The sequence below is a fragment of the Eleginops maclovinus genome, chromosome 2 (assembly GCF_036324505.1).
Source record: "Eleginops maclovinus isolate JMC-PN-2008 ecotype Puerto Natales chromosome 2, JC_Emac_rtc_rv5, whole genome shotgun sequence".
Taxonomy (NCBI): Eukaryota; Metazoa; Chordata; class Actinopteri; order Perciformes; family Eleginopidae; genus Eleginops; species Eleginops maclovinus.
Genome location: NC_086350.1, coordinates 25973863 through 25991599, shown reverse-complemented (window position 1 = coordinate 25991599; position 17737 = coordinate 25973863). Strand labels below are relative to the sequence as shown.

Below are 17737 nucleotides of genomic sequence, written 5' to 3'. Positions count from 1 at the left end.
GTTGGAGAAGATGTGTTGGATGGCTGAAGAAGACCAGGAATGCATGGCCTACATATTCTTGCACATTTTTCTTTAAATCCACATTATTTTTGAGCAATTTTAGGACTCATTGTCAATGTCTTGACATCAGAAACAGATGTCTCACAGCAAGATTCATTCACAAAAACAGTCTGCTAACTTACTTGATATTAGATGCTGTCGTATAGCACGCTGGTGGCATTGCTCCTGGCACTATTTTGGTTACTCTGATGTCATCGGAGTTGCTACCTGACTGTGGCGCCTGATATTTGTGCAATATGGTTCACCAGGGCTGCAGGTGGTGCACAAACACGGCTAACACACGCCCTGTACCACCCCTCTGCTTAATCTATAGTTTCGCTGAGGGGTACGCAAGCAGTCTTTTGACTTAAAAAAACGTATTTACTTTTAACTGTTTGCTCCTGTTAAATGTTTTTTGTGGAAAAACAAAACACTGTTATCCTCTGAAAGGCATATACAATCCTTTGGCACAAGTGCTAAAACTTGGTTTTAGCAATAAAATGGCAATACAATTTAAAATGTGTATGATGGGTCCTACTAATTTCAAAGGTTTCTTCTTCAACAAACGTTACTTACTTCATTCTAAATGGTGTAAATGTCGCAAACCTAATTTTACCGTGGGATTGAGATTGTCCTTCTCAGAAAAAAAGAGAGAAACCTGTTTCAGATAAGTCATATCTGGATAAATTGCACTGGATAAATGGGGTTCCCTAGTGCTGCCACTACTGCTGCTTTAGATCACTAAGGGTCTCCACTCAGTTGAGCAAGAATTCATTCAGTCTGCAGCCTGATATCATTTTGCACGCACACACACACACACACACACACACACACACACACACACACACACACACACACACACACACACACACACACACGCACACACACACACACACACACACACACACACACACACACACACACACACACACACACACTTCTGTTGATTTATGATAGTGTTGTGGAATGTTTTCACTGTGTGAGCCATGCTGTCATTTGTTTTACATGCAATGCATCAAATGTGTGTGATTAGAAGCCATTGGCAGACGGAGGTGTTGTGTGTGTTTGTATTGCTATGGCAGATCTTGTAGTGATTACAGTTGAGTACAGACTGAGAGAGTGAGGGAGGGCACCTTGTGTTCATCAGAGTTTTATCGTTGTCTAAGTTTAGATCTTGGCTCACAGGAGGCTTCTCAAGTAACAGGGCTGCAGGCTCACAGCAGCCGCTCCACAGAGAGACACAGATCCACACAGAGCTTTGAGGAGACAAGAGCAAATCCACAGGAAAGTGGCAAGTCACAAGAAAAGAGGAGGAGAGGCAGGAGGGGGGCCAGTACCGCCGGATGCTATCACATATCATCTCAAACAGGAGACACAAACGGAGAGACAGGAGGAGCACACAGCGGAGTATTGTGTTTGAGACAGCTGTTCACCACATCACTCTGACTTTCTACCTGCGGGACAATGACAGAGGAAGCAGAAGTGGGAGTCGACCTCTCTCCAACCTCCGGGTCTGAGCAACAGGCTCCACATTTTTTACAAGATGTCATCTTCCACGGCAAGTTTAAGGTGAGTGTCTCCACAACCCGAGCAGACAGCAGATCCAATGTGGACGAAGAACTTATTTGCATGTTTACAATTGTATGTCAATTTGATTGAACCTCTAAGACTTCACTGATTTTCACAGACATACAGTTTCAATTCACATAACTCTATTCTCAAAAGTAAAAAACAACAACTAAGATATAGAAGATATTTTTTTCCAATTTGATGGAATTATGCTGCCAAACAGTCAGTTGTAGTATTTCACTCGACAAGTTCAAATGGTTCAAGACCGGAATTGTAACAATACAAACAGTACAGTCCAATACGACGATCACATAATAGCTTGAAGCGTTTTGGGATTTGTGCGGTGCAACAGTTGGAACTGCTTCCATGGCAACAATTCATTATGTCAAACTGGCAACCAAGTAGGCTACGTTTTACCTTTGGAATATACAATGCATATACTATGCATTAAATGATGTTAACCCTAACCCTAACCCTAACCCTAACCCTGACCCCGTCACTGTCAAAGACTTTTACCATTTTATTTTCCATAAAGCAGTCTACACTAGAGGAGTCATACCATGTTCCTGTAGTGTTTACTTCCTGTCTGTGTTCTTCTGCTGTTTTCTGTCCTCCAGCTCTCTGTGTTTTTTTTAACCTCTTTCCTTCTCTTGTGCTGTTCTATTGGTCTCTTTTTCTTTTACTTACTAAGGACAGTTAACCAGGATCTAAAGTTGTGTGCTCTCAATAAAATCATTACAATTAATGTTAGAAAACAATTTTTCCGTTCAAACTGAAAAATATTTATTTTATGATGCCAAAACTGATGTATTTTTGCAAATCAAAACAACTGAGCATAGACCTCCAAAGTGTATGATGGACGCGTCCATATCTGAATGAAAGAAATAAGAGATTGCTAAATGTCACAACTGACCAATCAGAATCGAGAATTAAAAAAGTCTTGTGAAAAAGGATTTTTTAAACGTAACAAGTGATTCCCTGTTGATCTGTCGACCTAAACCATCAGTCCATGAGGAAGATCAAGAGAGAGTTCATTGTGCTAACTGACAGGAGCACTTAACTGCTGATAATGTATGACTCTCCTCTGGTGGTCTGGGCAGCAGAGGGCTCATAAAATAAGAGCTGAAGAGACATGGAGCCTCCTCCATGAAACATCCATACACCCAGATTTAATATAAACTTGAGTGAACGAGCAATTGAAAACCTCTTGTCAGATTCATGAAGGGGTTCCTAATTTCTAAATATTGGTAAACTAAGGTTAGGGTTGGGGTTAAGATTTGGTTAAGCTACAACATCTTCAACTTGGTAGACGTTCAAATCCATGTTTTTTTTAAATCAATGTTAGGACTCAGAAACAGATGTCTCACAGCAAGATTCATTCACAAAACAATCTGCTAACTTACTTGATATTAGATGCTGTCGTGAAAAACAATAAAGATCTGATCTAACTTTCTAATGCAGTATCAACAGAACTGTTTCTCTTATTTGTAAGGTTATTTTCAGTTGGAGAAGATATGTTAGATGGCTGAAGAAGACCAGGAATGCATGGCCTACATATTCTTGCACATTTTTCTTTAAATCCACATTATTTTTGAACAATTTTAGGACTCATTGTCAATGTCTTGACATCAGAAACAGATGTCTCACAGCAAGATTCATTCACAAAAACAGTCTGCTAACTTACTTGATATTAGATGCTGTCGTATAGCACGCTGGTGGCATTGCTCCTGGTACTATTTTGGGCACACTGATGTCATTACAGTTGCTGTCTGTAGTGCCTGGTATTTGCGCAACATGGTTCTCCAGGGCTGCAGGTGGTGCACAAACACCTGCATCACCCTGCTCCTTAATTAACCACCCATCCAAATAGTTTATCTCAGTGAGGGTAGTATGTGAATCACTCATGCAATCCTTTGACTTAAAATCTTTTTCAGCTGTAACTGTTTAATCCTGTAAAACACGTTTTTTCCAATGTAAAATCCTTTGGTACCAGTGCTAAAATACAATACAATTTAAAAAAAGTTGTGATCTGTCCTATTTAGTGCTAATCTCAGAGGTTTTAGAATAACTAATAAGGTAAGGAGCTGGAGCTACTCTTAGAAACATGGCAATGTTTCAGGGATTTATTTAAACATTCTCCTTTGACCGAGCTCCTTAAGAGAGACGTACTGGAAGACTTTCAGACTGAGTAGTACTCACCACCACCAGAAGTGGGATGCAATACAGAATTAAATGTATTAAAACTTAATGTTTCGCATTTATAAGAAACTACATTTGTAAATACTGAAACACAAAGATCTTTTCACAGCTTTTGTTCAACAGAGAAGTCAGAAATGGCTGACAATCTTACTACTGTCAGATAAGAAGAATATATGACATATTGATTCAAATCATCTAATCATCAAATCCTTTCTTTGAGTAAACACTTAATAGGTGCAACAATGAGTCCTGAAACCCAGAAATTAGTAACCATTTACCCCTTCCAATAAAACTTTTTTGATAAAATAAATAAATAAATAAAGATATTTCTAAGTTTTGTTCTACAACATTTATTTGGTCAGAGGTAGTAGTTGTAGTAGTGTCATAAAAACAAACTACATGACGGTTACATGTCTGCACATCTCCACCGCTAAGCTAAATGTGGACTGTACAATGACAATCTCGCTGTCACTTGTTAGCAACCGCCTTTTTTACGAGACATAGAAGATGACCACAGAACATAACATAGAGTATATCATTAAATACCCAAGCTTCTATATGTCATAAAAGCAGTGGCTGCTAACAAATGGCTAAATGATACTCAATGTCATCATGCTGAACATTAGGCCCTACCTGCCTTTAGCTTAGCGGTGGTGACGAAAAGTCATGTGACCGTGCTGTAGTTTGTTTATATCCTAACGGTAGCTGTTTTGCATATACGCTTCAACCATCATAAAAGCGGCACAAAGTGGTTATTTTCTAATATTCTGAAGTCCAAAGGTAAAATCCCCCTGCTCTTTGTCGAGGACGCTCTTTCCGGGCCGGCCTACAAAAATATGTTATCACTGCACCCCTATACCAGCCGCGTTAGGGTCAGAGTTTGTGTAATCTAGGTATACTGCCAACACAGAACCAGCAATTTGAACTCAACCCCACCTGGGACTAGTAAACAGGTCTTTAGGTGTAAAATAGCCGGAGTTCTCCTTTAACATATTTGTGTAACTGTCTGTGTAGCTTGATCTGTCTCTATCCCTCAGATCTGCAGCCAGACGTTATAAGTAAACTTTAGATGAGAAATTCTGAAGACTCAGGTCTTGGCACAGCTCGTGATACACACTATTTATGTCTCATTTACAATCTACTGAGAAGCAACACATAGGGCAATCTGCCCCCTCCCCCCCTCCCAACTGTAGCACCAAATAACTCCAAGGTCTAATGCAAACAGCTTTCTTTCAATCTATGACATCCAGATTCCTGAATGTGATGGAAATCAGAAGTACCATAGCTGCTTTCTCACAAGCAAAGTAGACAGAAAGTAGGGCTGACTCCAAGCAGCTCAACCTAACTATTCACACCAATAATACTTGTTGTTTTTGCTTGACTGCACATGCTTTATTTAAATTTATACTTCAGAGTATTTTGTCTTTGTATACTGTACATAGTTTTTGGGTATACAGTACCTATATTTCATGTAAATAATTGTATATATTTAAATGTTATATGTTTGTTCTAACAGTTTTTATTTTTGGGTGGTTTTTCTTACAATTTAGCTTCTTTGATTTTGTTTATGTATGGACCAAATACACCAAGGCAAATTTATCCTATCTGTAAAGCTAGAGACTCTGAATTTTCTATATTTGTTATCATGGTCATCGGGTATTTTATTTAAATGTTGGCATAGACTACGGTCTATTTTTGATTTAATTATTTATAATTTTGTTATAACGTATGAGCCAATGGGATTTCACAGGGTCATCGCTGTTATTAGTTTGATGTGTTAATTGCACATTGTGTAGATGTTTGATTTTAATATGTAGAGGATTTTGTCCAAATCTCTCACTAAGCAATACAAATTAAGTAAAACATAAATAATGAGCCCTAAATTTGAGGAAAGTTTGATAGCTTGCCATCGTCGGTTCCCCCAGTGATGTGTGTGTGGATCAATGTGACTGACAGATCTGAGGATGATGAGTGCTCTATGTCTGTGTGTTTCTGCATATGGCCTCTTAATATGCAAAATTATTTCATCATACATTTCTGACAAATCAACAAATACATTATTGTTGGTAGTTCAGTTTATTTTCAAAGATAGATATAAGGAGATGACATTTGTAATAATAATTTTAATTTATATAACGTCTTTCTAGTTACCCAAGACCGCATGTAAGAGGTTCACTGGTCAGATTCTAACCTGCATCTGCAACAGCAGGGACTGATCCCCAGTGCATGGGCTGCTAGCTCTACCAAGTAAACTATGCAGTGGTCTGAACTGTAATTCAAACAAACCTTCCAATATAAATGTAAAATAATCTTCTCTAAAGCAGTGTAATCTTGCATTCACCTGTGTACAGTTTATTAATATGCAGAATAACATATGTCGGACCTAGCTAATTATTTCCAGAATGTCCTTCAGTCTGTTTGATAAGGTTCTGGAAAGCACCTTATAGTCTGTAGAGAGGATGTTGACTAGCCTGCACTTTTTAAGTAAGGCCAGCTTTCATTTCTTGATGGTGGGAAAAGCACTGCTTGCTGACAGGAGACAGGAAGAGACTTTAGATTTGAATCTGGTTCAGGCCTAAAACTGTTCATTGCCTGCCCAGCACCAAACATCTTATAGAAGATGATGCAATAAACATTACCAGCCCTGGTTTGAGTCACTGGGCAACCATGCTATTAATGTCAACTCTAAATTGAAGTAAACATAATAGAAAAAATAAATATCATACATTATAATTTATGGAAGTGTGGGATGGTTATGGTAAAAGCACTGAATTTAAATAACAGTTTCTGGTCAATACGACCTTTCATTGTTTTTACACATACCAGTCAGCATTCACACACATTCACACCCATACAAGCTGCCACATGCTCAGGGAGACTTATGATTGACACACACATTGTAATTTTGGGGTTAAGCATCTTGTCCAATGTAGACTGCAGGGCCTTGGACCACCTTCCAACTGGCAGACAAACACTGTATTACCTGAGCCATGGCTGCCCAATGTTTCCTTCAATGATTGAAACATTTCTGTAGCAATTTTGCATTTACATTCACACCTACAGTATATGGTTAGAAACTTGAATTTCAGTACACTATTAGGGCACAATAATAATAATAATAATAATAATAATAATGATAATAATAATAATAATAATAATAATAATAAAATACATTTATTTCTTCCTATACATATTTGTCTGAACTATACCAGAATTTGATGAAACATCATTTGCTAAGCCAGGTTGAAAGATGGACTTTGTTATAACACACTAAATTGTGCATCCATGAAATCCAAATCCAAAAACATTCTGTCTCTCTTTCTCTCTATGTGCTGCCGTCAGCTGCTGAAGGCTCTCACCCCAGAGGAGAACACCCAGTGCCAACATGGACTCTACTTCCAGGACGGTCAGCGGCGTGTGGACTACGTCCTCACTTACCATGTGAAGAAGCCTGCCGGGGCCCGGTCCGGCCGACAGTCGTCACACCTGCTCACTGAGAATGCTGTGGCCCGCAGCTTTCGCCGTGGACGCAACGAGCATTTTCGAAATCACAAAGCTCAAAAGGCGAAAGACTCATCATCTTCTCTGCCGTCCTCCCCGGGGGCCGACGTGGAGCTGGGCCACCAGGGAGAGACTGTCAACGGTCATGAGGATCAAAAGATGTTCAGGAGGGAGGAGTTTGAGGGGAAGCTGAGAGACATGGGGCTGGAGCTGGAGAAAGATGAAGACGTGAGTTGACAGTTGTTCTTTTCTCTCTCAACTCCACTTTAGATCCATTTATTATAATGTTAGTGATCTACTTCACAGAATGTTTTCTGTAAAAATGACATTGTAAAGGTAACAGAGTAGGCACATTTGCCAAACTAGGAAAACATTTTTTTTGAAAGGAAGTGTATACGTCTATTGAACCCAGCTGTGATATTGGGTGTTGTGACATGTGAGCTAACCCTAAATCTAACTCTAACTCTAACTCTAACTCTATGTCATCACCCTGACTGGCAGCGCAAGCACAACGATTAGACTGTGAGCAGTTACTCTTTAACCTTAGACTACAAGCTCCGCTTAAGACTAAATCAGCAGAGGGGCAACAAAATGCCCTCCGCTGAGAAAAGTTAAGATTGATTAGGACAAAGAGTGAGTAGTTTTAGTTATTTGAGGCTGTGGCTGGAGCTTGGTATGACACATTTGTGTTTTTTTGCGAGCTTCAATTCCACTATAAAGAATGCAGTTCACAATCTCAAAGTTAGGAACATGGAAGAGTGGTTATGTAGAGACCAAGCTCTAATGGTCATCTGCTGAAGAACAGGTTGGAGTTGATCACCTTCCTGCAGGAGAAGAAGTGAAAAAAATTTAAATAAAATAAAATCTGGAAGCAGATGACCGGCCTTGAAATTCTAGGAAATAGAATGACAACTAGTCAGGCAAACTTAAGGAGTATTCTATAGACATCTTTTCTGTAATCTTTGGGGCAGAACTACAGCCACAAGGACCTCCAGGAAGAACATCCTTAGCTCAGCTGGAAGAGAAACGAAAGCATAACTGGGTAATACATTACTGGTTCAGATTTATGATGTTTGTGTGTGTGTGTGTGTGTGTGTGTGTGTGTGTGTGTGTGTGTGTGTGTGTGTGTGTGTGTGTGTGTGTGTGTGTGTGTGTGTGTGTGTGTGTGTGTGTGTGTGTGTGTGTTTATGTGTGTGTGTTTGTGTGTGTGTGTGTGTGTGTGTGTGTGTGTGTGTGTGTGTGTGTGTGTGTGTGTGTGTGTGTGTGTGTGTGTGTGTCGTGAGGGGACCAGATGGGATCAGGACTGGCACCAGGGAGTGATGGTCCCACCAGGGACTTTCAAAAGCAGTTCTGGGATACCCTTCAATCTTATTTACATGTTGTTGTGTTGGAGTGTTTGAGAACAGTATCTCTTCCTGTTTCCTGTCAGTGAGAAGTGTTTTTCCTGCTGCCCAAGCCAAAAGAGCCCTGGACTTACTTAAGAACTACAGGCCAGTTGCACTAATGAATATCAGGAACCTACCAGAACCTTTTCTACAACACACTGAAGGACATTCTGCAAATAATAGTGCAAACGTATAGTGTTCCTGACAGAACAATCCTGGATAATGTTTTCCCTATGTGAGATGCTTCACATGTATGTAGATCAGATTATATCAATGGACCAATCGATTTCTTTGAACCAATACACTCATATTTTTTCTTCTCTCAGGGCTTTTGGTATTTGCGATGGTTCTCTGGATTAAGTTGGTTTACTGAGTCAGCTAAGATATAGTTGTCCTATATGAGATGAACTTCATAGTTTAGCTTTAGAGCCACGGCTATTCAGGTAGAAAAGATCCTTGATAGTTGTTCACACACACTCAAACGGTCATGAAGTGAAGATTCAACGATAATTCAATTTTGGTACACAAACCACAAAAATGTCACTTATTTACTAATTTACTTTTTGAATAAATATGATGAAGTTGAATTTATATCTTAATGTGGGTCTTTGTATGATGATGTGGATTTTTCAGATCAAATTGACTGTGGCATCTTCCACATTCTATTGTTAGTGTATTATGTAGTGTTGGATTCACACTAGACTGGTTCCAGTCTTGATTCGGTCTCACCCTGCCTTGGTCTTGGTCTTGACTCGGTCTCGGCATCTTAAAGTCTTGTTCATGACTTGGTCTCGGTTAAGCTGGTCTTGACTACAACACTACCTGCGCCCTGAGAGACAGCATCAACATCACCTCAATCAGGCTGATCTACAGAGTTGTGGAGAAGGTTATTACCCTTCTGTTAGAAAAATCGCACTCGACACCGGCTTGAGTTTCGAAATCAGGATACATGTATTTATTATCCTCGAAAGAATGTGTCATCACATAAAGCATATGGTACAACTAGTTCCCTGAACAGTGTCCTTCTCTTGCTTGTATACAGGAGAGGGTGTTACACAGTCACAAGATGGAGAAATAAAGGATCAAGGCAGTATACAATGCTTTGTTCAGATTAGCTCACTTCAAAAATGATCATGCTTGTCATATGCCTATCTCCCTAGAGGCTAAACATCATGTAGCTATCATATGCCTATAACAGTGTGTCATGCTGATCCAAAATCAGGTCAAACATCCTGTCATATATATTGTTATAAACTTGGGCCTCTGTTATCACGCGCAATTCTGTATCCTTGAATGAGCACATTCAGTATTTTCCCCAACACCTTCCACTTTCTCTGAGAGCATTTGTAAAAGCAATACTCTGAGTGACCAGTGGAGTGAAGAGTGTGAGTAAAACTATACCATCTCACCCCAGCTGTGGGGGATTGAAAAGAAGGGAAAAAAGTGGTCTTACAAATCTATTTTAAGGTTATGAACCTATGCTCTTTGGCAGGCATGGAGGAGCCTGTAAGTCCAGACATTGTCTCCAAGGCAGTGGGCAGTGCTTGTTCAAGCAGCCCATCGAAATATGGACGGCACATCTGAAGTGGAGGGTTGTACGATGAGCAACAGCTAGAAAGAGTAAGAGAGGGCCCCTGCATCCCGAGCCAGGGGATGAGTGTATTTTTGGTTCTCAAATGGAAACCCTGGTGCTTTTATTTGTTTAGTGTCCTTGGCTGTCGACACTGTTTGAACCTTTAAAACATTTCTTCAGTGTGTGGGAGGGAGTTTATTTAGTTTTGTCCAAAGTTTGACAAGCAGAACTCATGTTTTGTTGTATTTTAGGCTCCAAGTGACAATGCGACAGTGATCTGGTATTTCCCTGTGATGGTCCAATAACGGGAGTTTGAAAACCCCCCTAATCTTGTTCTCTTCCGCTCTCCTTGCCACCTCTCTACTTTCTACTCATCTGTGTCTTCCTGAGGTCCATCCATGTTTGGTTTATATAAAATAAGATAGATTAGATTATGACATTACATTTAATTTTGACACTTTTATTCAAAGCAACTACAAAGTTCAATAAACCATAAAGATTGGAACGACAAGAAAAATGCAGATATATTTGCTTCAAATAAACCAAATTATGTAAGTTTCTGTGCATTTGATTCAATTGGACTTATTTAAAGTTAGCTAATGCTTCCTACTTTTTTGGTGTGTGTGTGTGTGTGTGTGTGTGTGTGTGTGTGTGTGTGTGTGTGTGTGTGTGTGTGTGTGTGTGTGTGTGTGTGTGTGTGTGTGTGTGTGTGTGTGTGTGTGTGTGTGTTGGGTTTAATGGTCATGGTATAAGCGTTTTCAGTTTGCGATGAAAGATATGTAGACTTTGAGCTGGTCTTCTGGGTCAGTACTGGACATATCCTCCTGGTGTAGTATCTGAGGAGCGGGATGTAGCGATGTTGGCATTGAGGTACAGTTTCTCGTCCAGCGTCACACCCAGATTCCTTGCAATCTGAGTGTGGGAATCAACAGAGGTGACAAAGTTGATGGACAGGCCATGAATATGAGAGAATATCAGTTTGGTCTTGTTTAGGTGGAGCTTAAAGTTTTACCCAGACTTCTAATGAAAGATTGAGACCTTCAATCCTTAATGTTTTTAACAATTTCAGAGTGAGGCCATTTTTGTCAAACTATTTGCAATGTGGCAGCTTAGATATATCTGCGTATCAGCAGTGTAAAAGTGTAAAATGATATTCTCCCTATGTATGAGATGTCCTGATGCCAGCATATAAATAGAATGTAAGGCTCTCAATAGCAGGGAGTTGAAATGGCAGACTTGAGGTTGTAAGTACATAGAGGTGCTTGAGTTTCAATTTCCTGAAACACTGGGCAAACACACAACTGCATTACAGGCAAATGTGTGTCTGTGTGTCAGAGGCTTGATTTGTCATTATTAGAAGGAATACAAGAGGTGTCAAACTTCAATGGTCCCTCCTCTGTTGCTCTCCCTGAGGTTTCTTCCATTTTTAACTGGGGAGTTTCTTTGGAAGTTTTCGCTTGTCCGATGTGAGGGTCTAAGGACAGAGGAAGTTACATTCGTATTCATATTTTGAACAAACTTTGGATTCTTTTGTGACAAATGTGTGATATTGGGCTATATAAATAAAACAATGATTGATTGAATGATGTCCATTGACCCAAGCACCTCTCCTCCCCTTTAATGGAAAAACAGGAAAAGCGAAAATAGTTAAATGGACAACTAATTCTCAGCTCATGTGGTCATATTTATGTTGCAACTGGTGGTAGATATTAGTTTGTCATAAAGCAGAGCGAAGTCCAGTCCTGGTGCGATTCCTCTATGGGTTCTCCACCTTGTACATGCATGCAAATACTCTGCCATGGTCCTTGTCAAGATTTGTTTTACATGCAAAGTTGAATTCTTCTTTCGAAATGTGCTTTTTGCATTCTGATCACAATAATGTATATATTTTTTGTCTTTTAGACCAAGATTGCAGGGGTGGGCTTTGTGAAAATTCATGCTCCCTGGAACATCCTCTGTCGAGAGGCCGAGCTAATGAAGCTAAAGATGCCCACCAAGAAGGTAGGATTCTGCTGAGGCTGTAAAGTTACTCTGTTGACCGCCAACTAAAATTAATTTGTTCCCCTACACTGTTTATATAACAGTTTTCATTGTCACATTTTTCTTCATTTTCGAATGGCAATGTAACCAAATATAAGCCCTGAGGCAGGTGTGCACAACTCTAAAAACACAATTCCACCTTTCATTCTGGAGAGTCAGATAACATTAACAAATAATATGGAATACCTTCAAATTTGTAGCGGGTTTGTCCTATTTTTAATAGGTGTGTCAGAATCAGGTTTGACAAATAATAATCTAAAATATTCAAAAATAATTGTTCAGTCAAACTATACACAAATGAATTAATGTGGGATATATCTCCTCCATCACCGAAATGTAATACAAAATAAACCACAATTCAATTTCCATTTGCGTCAGATATATTTCATAACACATATAAGGTCAGTGTGTGTGCAATCTGTGTGGTGGAAGGAGTGAATATATACAATCCGCTTCAGCAAAGAGTCCAGTTGGTTACTAACACTATATAATAATAGTGGGCCTTTTCAACGAAGCTGAACGCTGGCTTTGAAACAATCCCTAATTGTTCCTAAAACAATTATCTTAGTTTTATTTTTGTTAAATTGGAGAAAGTCCTGACACATTTAACCATTGATTTTTTCAATGCATTTACACAGTGTTTGTATTGACCGCAAGTCACGTGGTGTAATGGTTATGTAAATGTGTGTGTCGTCTGCATAGCTATGGAAACTTTTTGATTGCATTATCCGACCCAGTTAACACAAGGGAGTATACATTTTCCTATTTAAAATTTGTAATACTATTGGTGAGTGGAGAATACATATTGGGCTCTAAATGTTATGGGAACACATAAATAAGACCATATTAAGCATTAAACTATGGGGTCAGATCAGTCTCATAATACATAAATGCTCACAGAAGGATTCACAAATGTAATTCAGGATTTATATGTAAATGTCTGCATCCACACAAATATTTTTAAATGCACATACAAATACTTATCGATTATATAAATGTAAAAACGTTTCACAAATATATTTCATCCATGATGCAGTCAGCAGATTTACACTAATGCAGAAAAGCCTTTTTTATTTCTACTATTTGTGTGTGGATGCAGACATTTATATATAAATCCTGAATTACATTTGTGAATCCTTCTGTGTTTATTATTTATTTTGAGACTGATTTGACCCCATATTAAACATGCATACAGTTAAACGCACGCTGTTCCAACAAACAATACTTTAACGATGGCCCTTTGCTTGAAATGGATTGTGGATGTCTATCATGTCTGTGTTAAATACACCTCACCCACAGAGTAACCTTGAAGAACTGTGTGTGTTCTAGGTATATGAAGTAAAGCAGTTGAGTGGCGTGGTGGAGAAGATCTGCTCCCTGGCTTGTAAACTCGTGGAACCTCTCCACCCTCATGTAGAGGAACATCAACCACAGAACATCAAACACCTCTCACACACGTTCTCCAGAGAGAAACAACACCTGTAAGTGTTCTTTTTTTGGGAGATAAGTATTACCCTCTTACATTAAAATGGGTGTACAGGCTACACAACGACAAAGAGCACAACATTTATGAGAAGTAAACAATTTTTTAACCACAGCAGTGTTTCAAATAGGAGGCTAACTGTTAGCATGGCCATAGCTACTGGCCACAAAACCAGATTCCAAAGCAGCTTAATAAACATTTTATATCACAAATACATTTGTTTTTACTTTTTATGTTTTTGATATCACTTTTAGTTATGTTGTGAACAAATGTATTTCCTTTTGAGACATAGCAGTATATAACAACAATGTATTTTTCTGTTACACTTACAGGTTTGACCTCTCAGACAAAGATAACTTCTTTGACAGCAAAACCAGGAGTTCAATAGTAAGTCCACTGAAGATTGTCTGGGATGTTTCATACAATTACGAGCAAATTCATTTATATTAATTCTTCTGACAGATGGTACAAGTATCGTCTAAGGGTGTATCCATCCCATAATGTGTAAAAATAAAAGCAAATACTGCTTTCTCTCTGACCCACGGAGGTCAATTTGGTTGCTGTTAATATTGTTTTTGTAGATTATGAAAATCAGAATCCTCCCTTTTAGAATTAAACACATAAAAGATAAATAAATAAGAAAAATATGAATATGTACTGTATATACAGTATACATGGGAAATTAAAGTAAGAATATGCAATTCATTATAAAATGGAGATATTGTTATAAAATAAGCCTTAAAAAATAATACAAACATAAGCACTTAAAGTGAAAATGTTCTGAATGTTCTACACTATATGAAATGTATATTACAATATATAAAAGTGTTTAAAGAGTTAAGCTGATGGTGAAGTAAGACCTACTGCCTTGCCTGTTCAGTTACTTTGTATTCATTTTATTCCAGGTTTTTGAAATATTAAAAAGAACAAAATGCAAGGCCAAGTACAGCATGGGTGAGTCAGATCTGTGAGTCTCTCAACAGTTGAATCTGTGTTTTGTTTTCCAGTGGAGTTTTGAGGTGAGTTAATCTTACTTTTTGAACCAGTTTAGGGAGGGTTGGGTTGGAGTTATTGAAAATAATATAACAGATCATTTATTGGAGGAATTTATTTTGACCACAATTAAATGATATAATATCTTCATCCTTATCGATGGAAGTAGATCTGCTCCATCTGATTTTACAATAAAAAACATTGAATTTCTAGTACTGAATAGTTATGCATTGAAATGATGTTCCTCCTTTTTCTGCCTCTGAATATATTTGTAAAAGATGTTTACAAGTTAGAATTGTTTTATGTTCAGAAAGTAAAACTTCACATTATCTATATATCCAAGTTGCTCAGATTCAATGTATAACATTCTGATTAAACAGATTGTCCAGATTTACTTCCATAAACAACCAAGTTTCTTTTCTGCATGTGTTAATGCATGAGTGTCTACACACAATTTGACCCAGATGAATAATAAGAGCAGTGACTTTTTCCTCTTGTATTTATCTTGATGAGAGCGATTAGACCTTTCTGAGCAAAGAGCATGATGGGAAATATAAAGATATTGTTTGTGCTTCAGGTAGAACTGTGTAATTTTCTATATTTTCTAAGCTTTTTTCAAAAGAAAGACAGGCAGTATTATTCAAACCCAAAGTTTAGTTTTTAGGTTCCTATCTCCTTCTTCAGGATGATGTTGGGAAAGATGTTGTGAAAGAAGCTTTGATTGGTAGTGTAGTCAGTCGTATCTCTCTGCCAAGTCACAGCAAGATTTGATGACTTTATACACGTCTTATCTGTCACAGTGACCACTCACCATGTTAAAGCAGTTACCTCCTCCATCTTCAATATTCTGAAATAGAAATCGTTAGTAAGCCACCGTAAAGATGTGGAACCCATCCTAACACCTGCGTCTGTTTGCTTTCTCTCTGCAGGTATCACCAGCCTCCTGGGGAGTGGTGTCTACACTGCAGCGTACCCTCTTCATGATGTGAGTAGTACTAATCCTGACACACATAGATTATCAAAACATTAAACCCAGTTTACAGTGTCGGTAAGTGTGCACAGTCACTTGCATCAATGTTTCTCTTTTCTCTACAGGGAGAAATTAATGAGGACAGCGCAGTACACAATGACAGAAGGGTGAGGAAGTGAGCAGGTCCTCATAGACTGTTGTTCATTTAGTGCATTTGGAAAGCTCTGCAAAGGTGCATGCATGAGAAGTGCACCTACTAGCTATCTCTAAACTTTACAAATACTTGCAACACTCACAAGGTCAATGGTAAACTTGAATGCTCAAGTATCTTCTATGTTGACATTTTTACAGTTAAAAGATTATACACGTTTCAAGCTTTCAGATATTCAGTCTGGTTAGTTTGTGTTGTTGTTTTGAATGTATATGTTGATATGGTTTACAAGCGTTTAGCCTGCTGTCCTGCTTCTGAAATACTCACTAGAGTACCTAATGCGTATTATCCGTATTAATCCGCTGTTAAAAATAGTCCGAATCAAATGCAGTTTTTAATTCATATTTACAATGACATAAACAAAAAAATCCTCAGACTCAGCTGTACAATTTAAAGCTGTAAAAAAACTGGGTTTATCTCTTAGAACTGTACCTGTGACATTGGAGGCTCTTCTAGCTCCTTTCGGTTTGTTGCCTGAACTATACGTCCAGCGACTAAGCTAATTAGCATGGTGACAGGAATTGTGTTGTATTAAAGTAGTATAAAATGAGAAAGGCTAAATGCATGATTAGAACTGTACCAAATAATGCAAAAACACACTGTTGATTGTCTTTCTCAGCTTTTGTATGAAGAGTGGGCAAACTACAGTGTCTTCTTCAAGTACCAGCCCATCGGACTTGTGCGGTAAGGACATTTAGCTTTAGGTATATCATTTAGTTCCAACATTCACTGTATGGTAACAACTCTTCTATCAAAATCCAGCTCCTGTTCATTAGCTTGGGCTTTTATTTTGAAGGACTCAGGATTCAGGCTCATAGATTTGTACTGTATAGCATACACTATATGACATGCCAATGATTACACATAACAGTGTAATCCTGGATACTGCCTAGAAGATTGCTCCGGTTCAGAACTGTTCTACACATAGTGATTAAAATAAGAAAGTTAAAGCACCTCGGAATCAACAAAACTTCCAACAGACTTGACTTTGTTGCACATCTTTTATTATTGTGGAAATGATACACACGTATTATTAAGTGGTGTGAGGTGCAGCATTAAGAATTCATTTTTCTCAGAAATAACGTTTACATCAAAAGCTCTGTCACAGCTCTGCATAAAAAACAATGCAGCCCTGAAGAGAGTTTGTAAAACGTCTTTGAGACGGAGTGGTGGGGGGGACACAACACTATGATGTGTGTCCACTGTCACAAATGAATATTGTCTGAATATTGTTTCACACCCAGAGAGTTGCTGAATCCTTGCCGATATTGTTTTGGTGTCTGAAACGCCTTTAAATGCATCAATTTCAAGCCCTTTTTTGTACCGTAATCACTGCTGTGTTTCATATAATCAGGTGATGTGACTAAATGATCTTACCCTTTACTGTCACATGTGAGAGATAGCCTATAAGATAGCAGTAAAGCATTACAGTATTTTTTAAGTTGTCAATTATTTTCATTACAAAATCATAGGATAAAAGAAATGTTGTTTTCCAAACGTTGTACTTAGTGAATGTAGCTAACTTTAAAAGAATGGGCATCATGTAAACTATAAAACAAAGCATTTAAATGCATGTACCTGTAGATAATGTGAAAATAACATGTTGTAGTTTAAATTTGTATCCTTGTGGAAACTGTAGGAATTACTTTTACCACTTTTTGTTACTCCAGTTGGACTTCAGATATTATCGTCTCACTAGTACATTAACAATACGGCCAAATAAAGCCCCCGGCTGTTTAAAAAAAGGCTTATTTTTGTTATGAATCCCGGAGCC

The 17737-nt window shown here is 38.3% G+C and overlaps 1 protein-coding gene across 1 annotated transcript in view; it reads left to right on the top strand.

Annotated features, from left to right (window-relative positions):
- Positions 1–1294: 1294 nt before the first annotated feature.
- LOC134883585 (anoctamin-1-like) overlaps positions 1295–17737 on the top strand; it is a 36058-nt gene continuing 19615 nt past the window's right edge. Inside the window, exons 1-9 of the mRNA XM_063912022.1 lie at positions 1295–1608; positions 7150–7536; positions 12169–12267; positions 13636–13787; positions 14122–14176; positions 14695–14743; positions 15712–15767; positions 15878–15919; positions 16583–16647. Coding sequence (XP_063768092.1) covers positions 1504–1608; positions 7150–7536; positions 12169–12267; positions 13636–13787; positions 14122–14176; positions 14695–14743; positions 15712–15767; positions 15878–15919; positions 16583–16647 — 1010 coding nt within the window. The 5' untranslated portion in view covers positions 1295–1503. The remainder of the gene's footprint in view (positions 1609–7149; positions 7537–12168; positions 12268–13635; positions 13788–14121; positions 14177–14694; positions 14744–15711; positions 15768–15877; positions 15920–16582; positions 16648–17737) is intronic.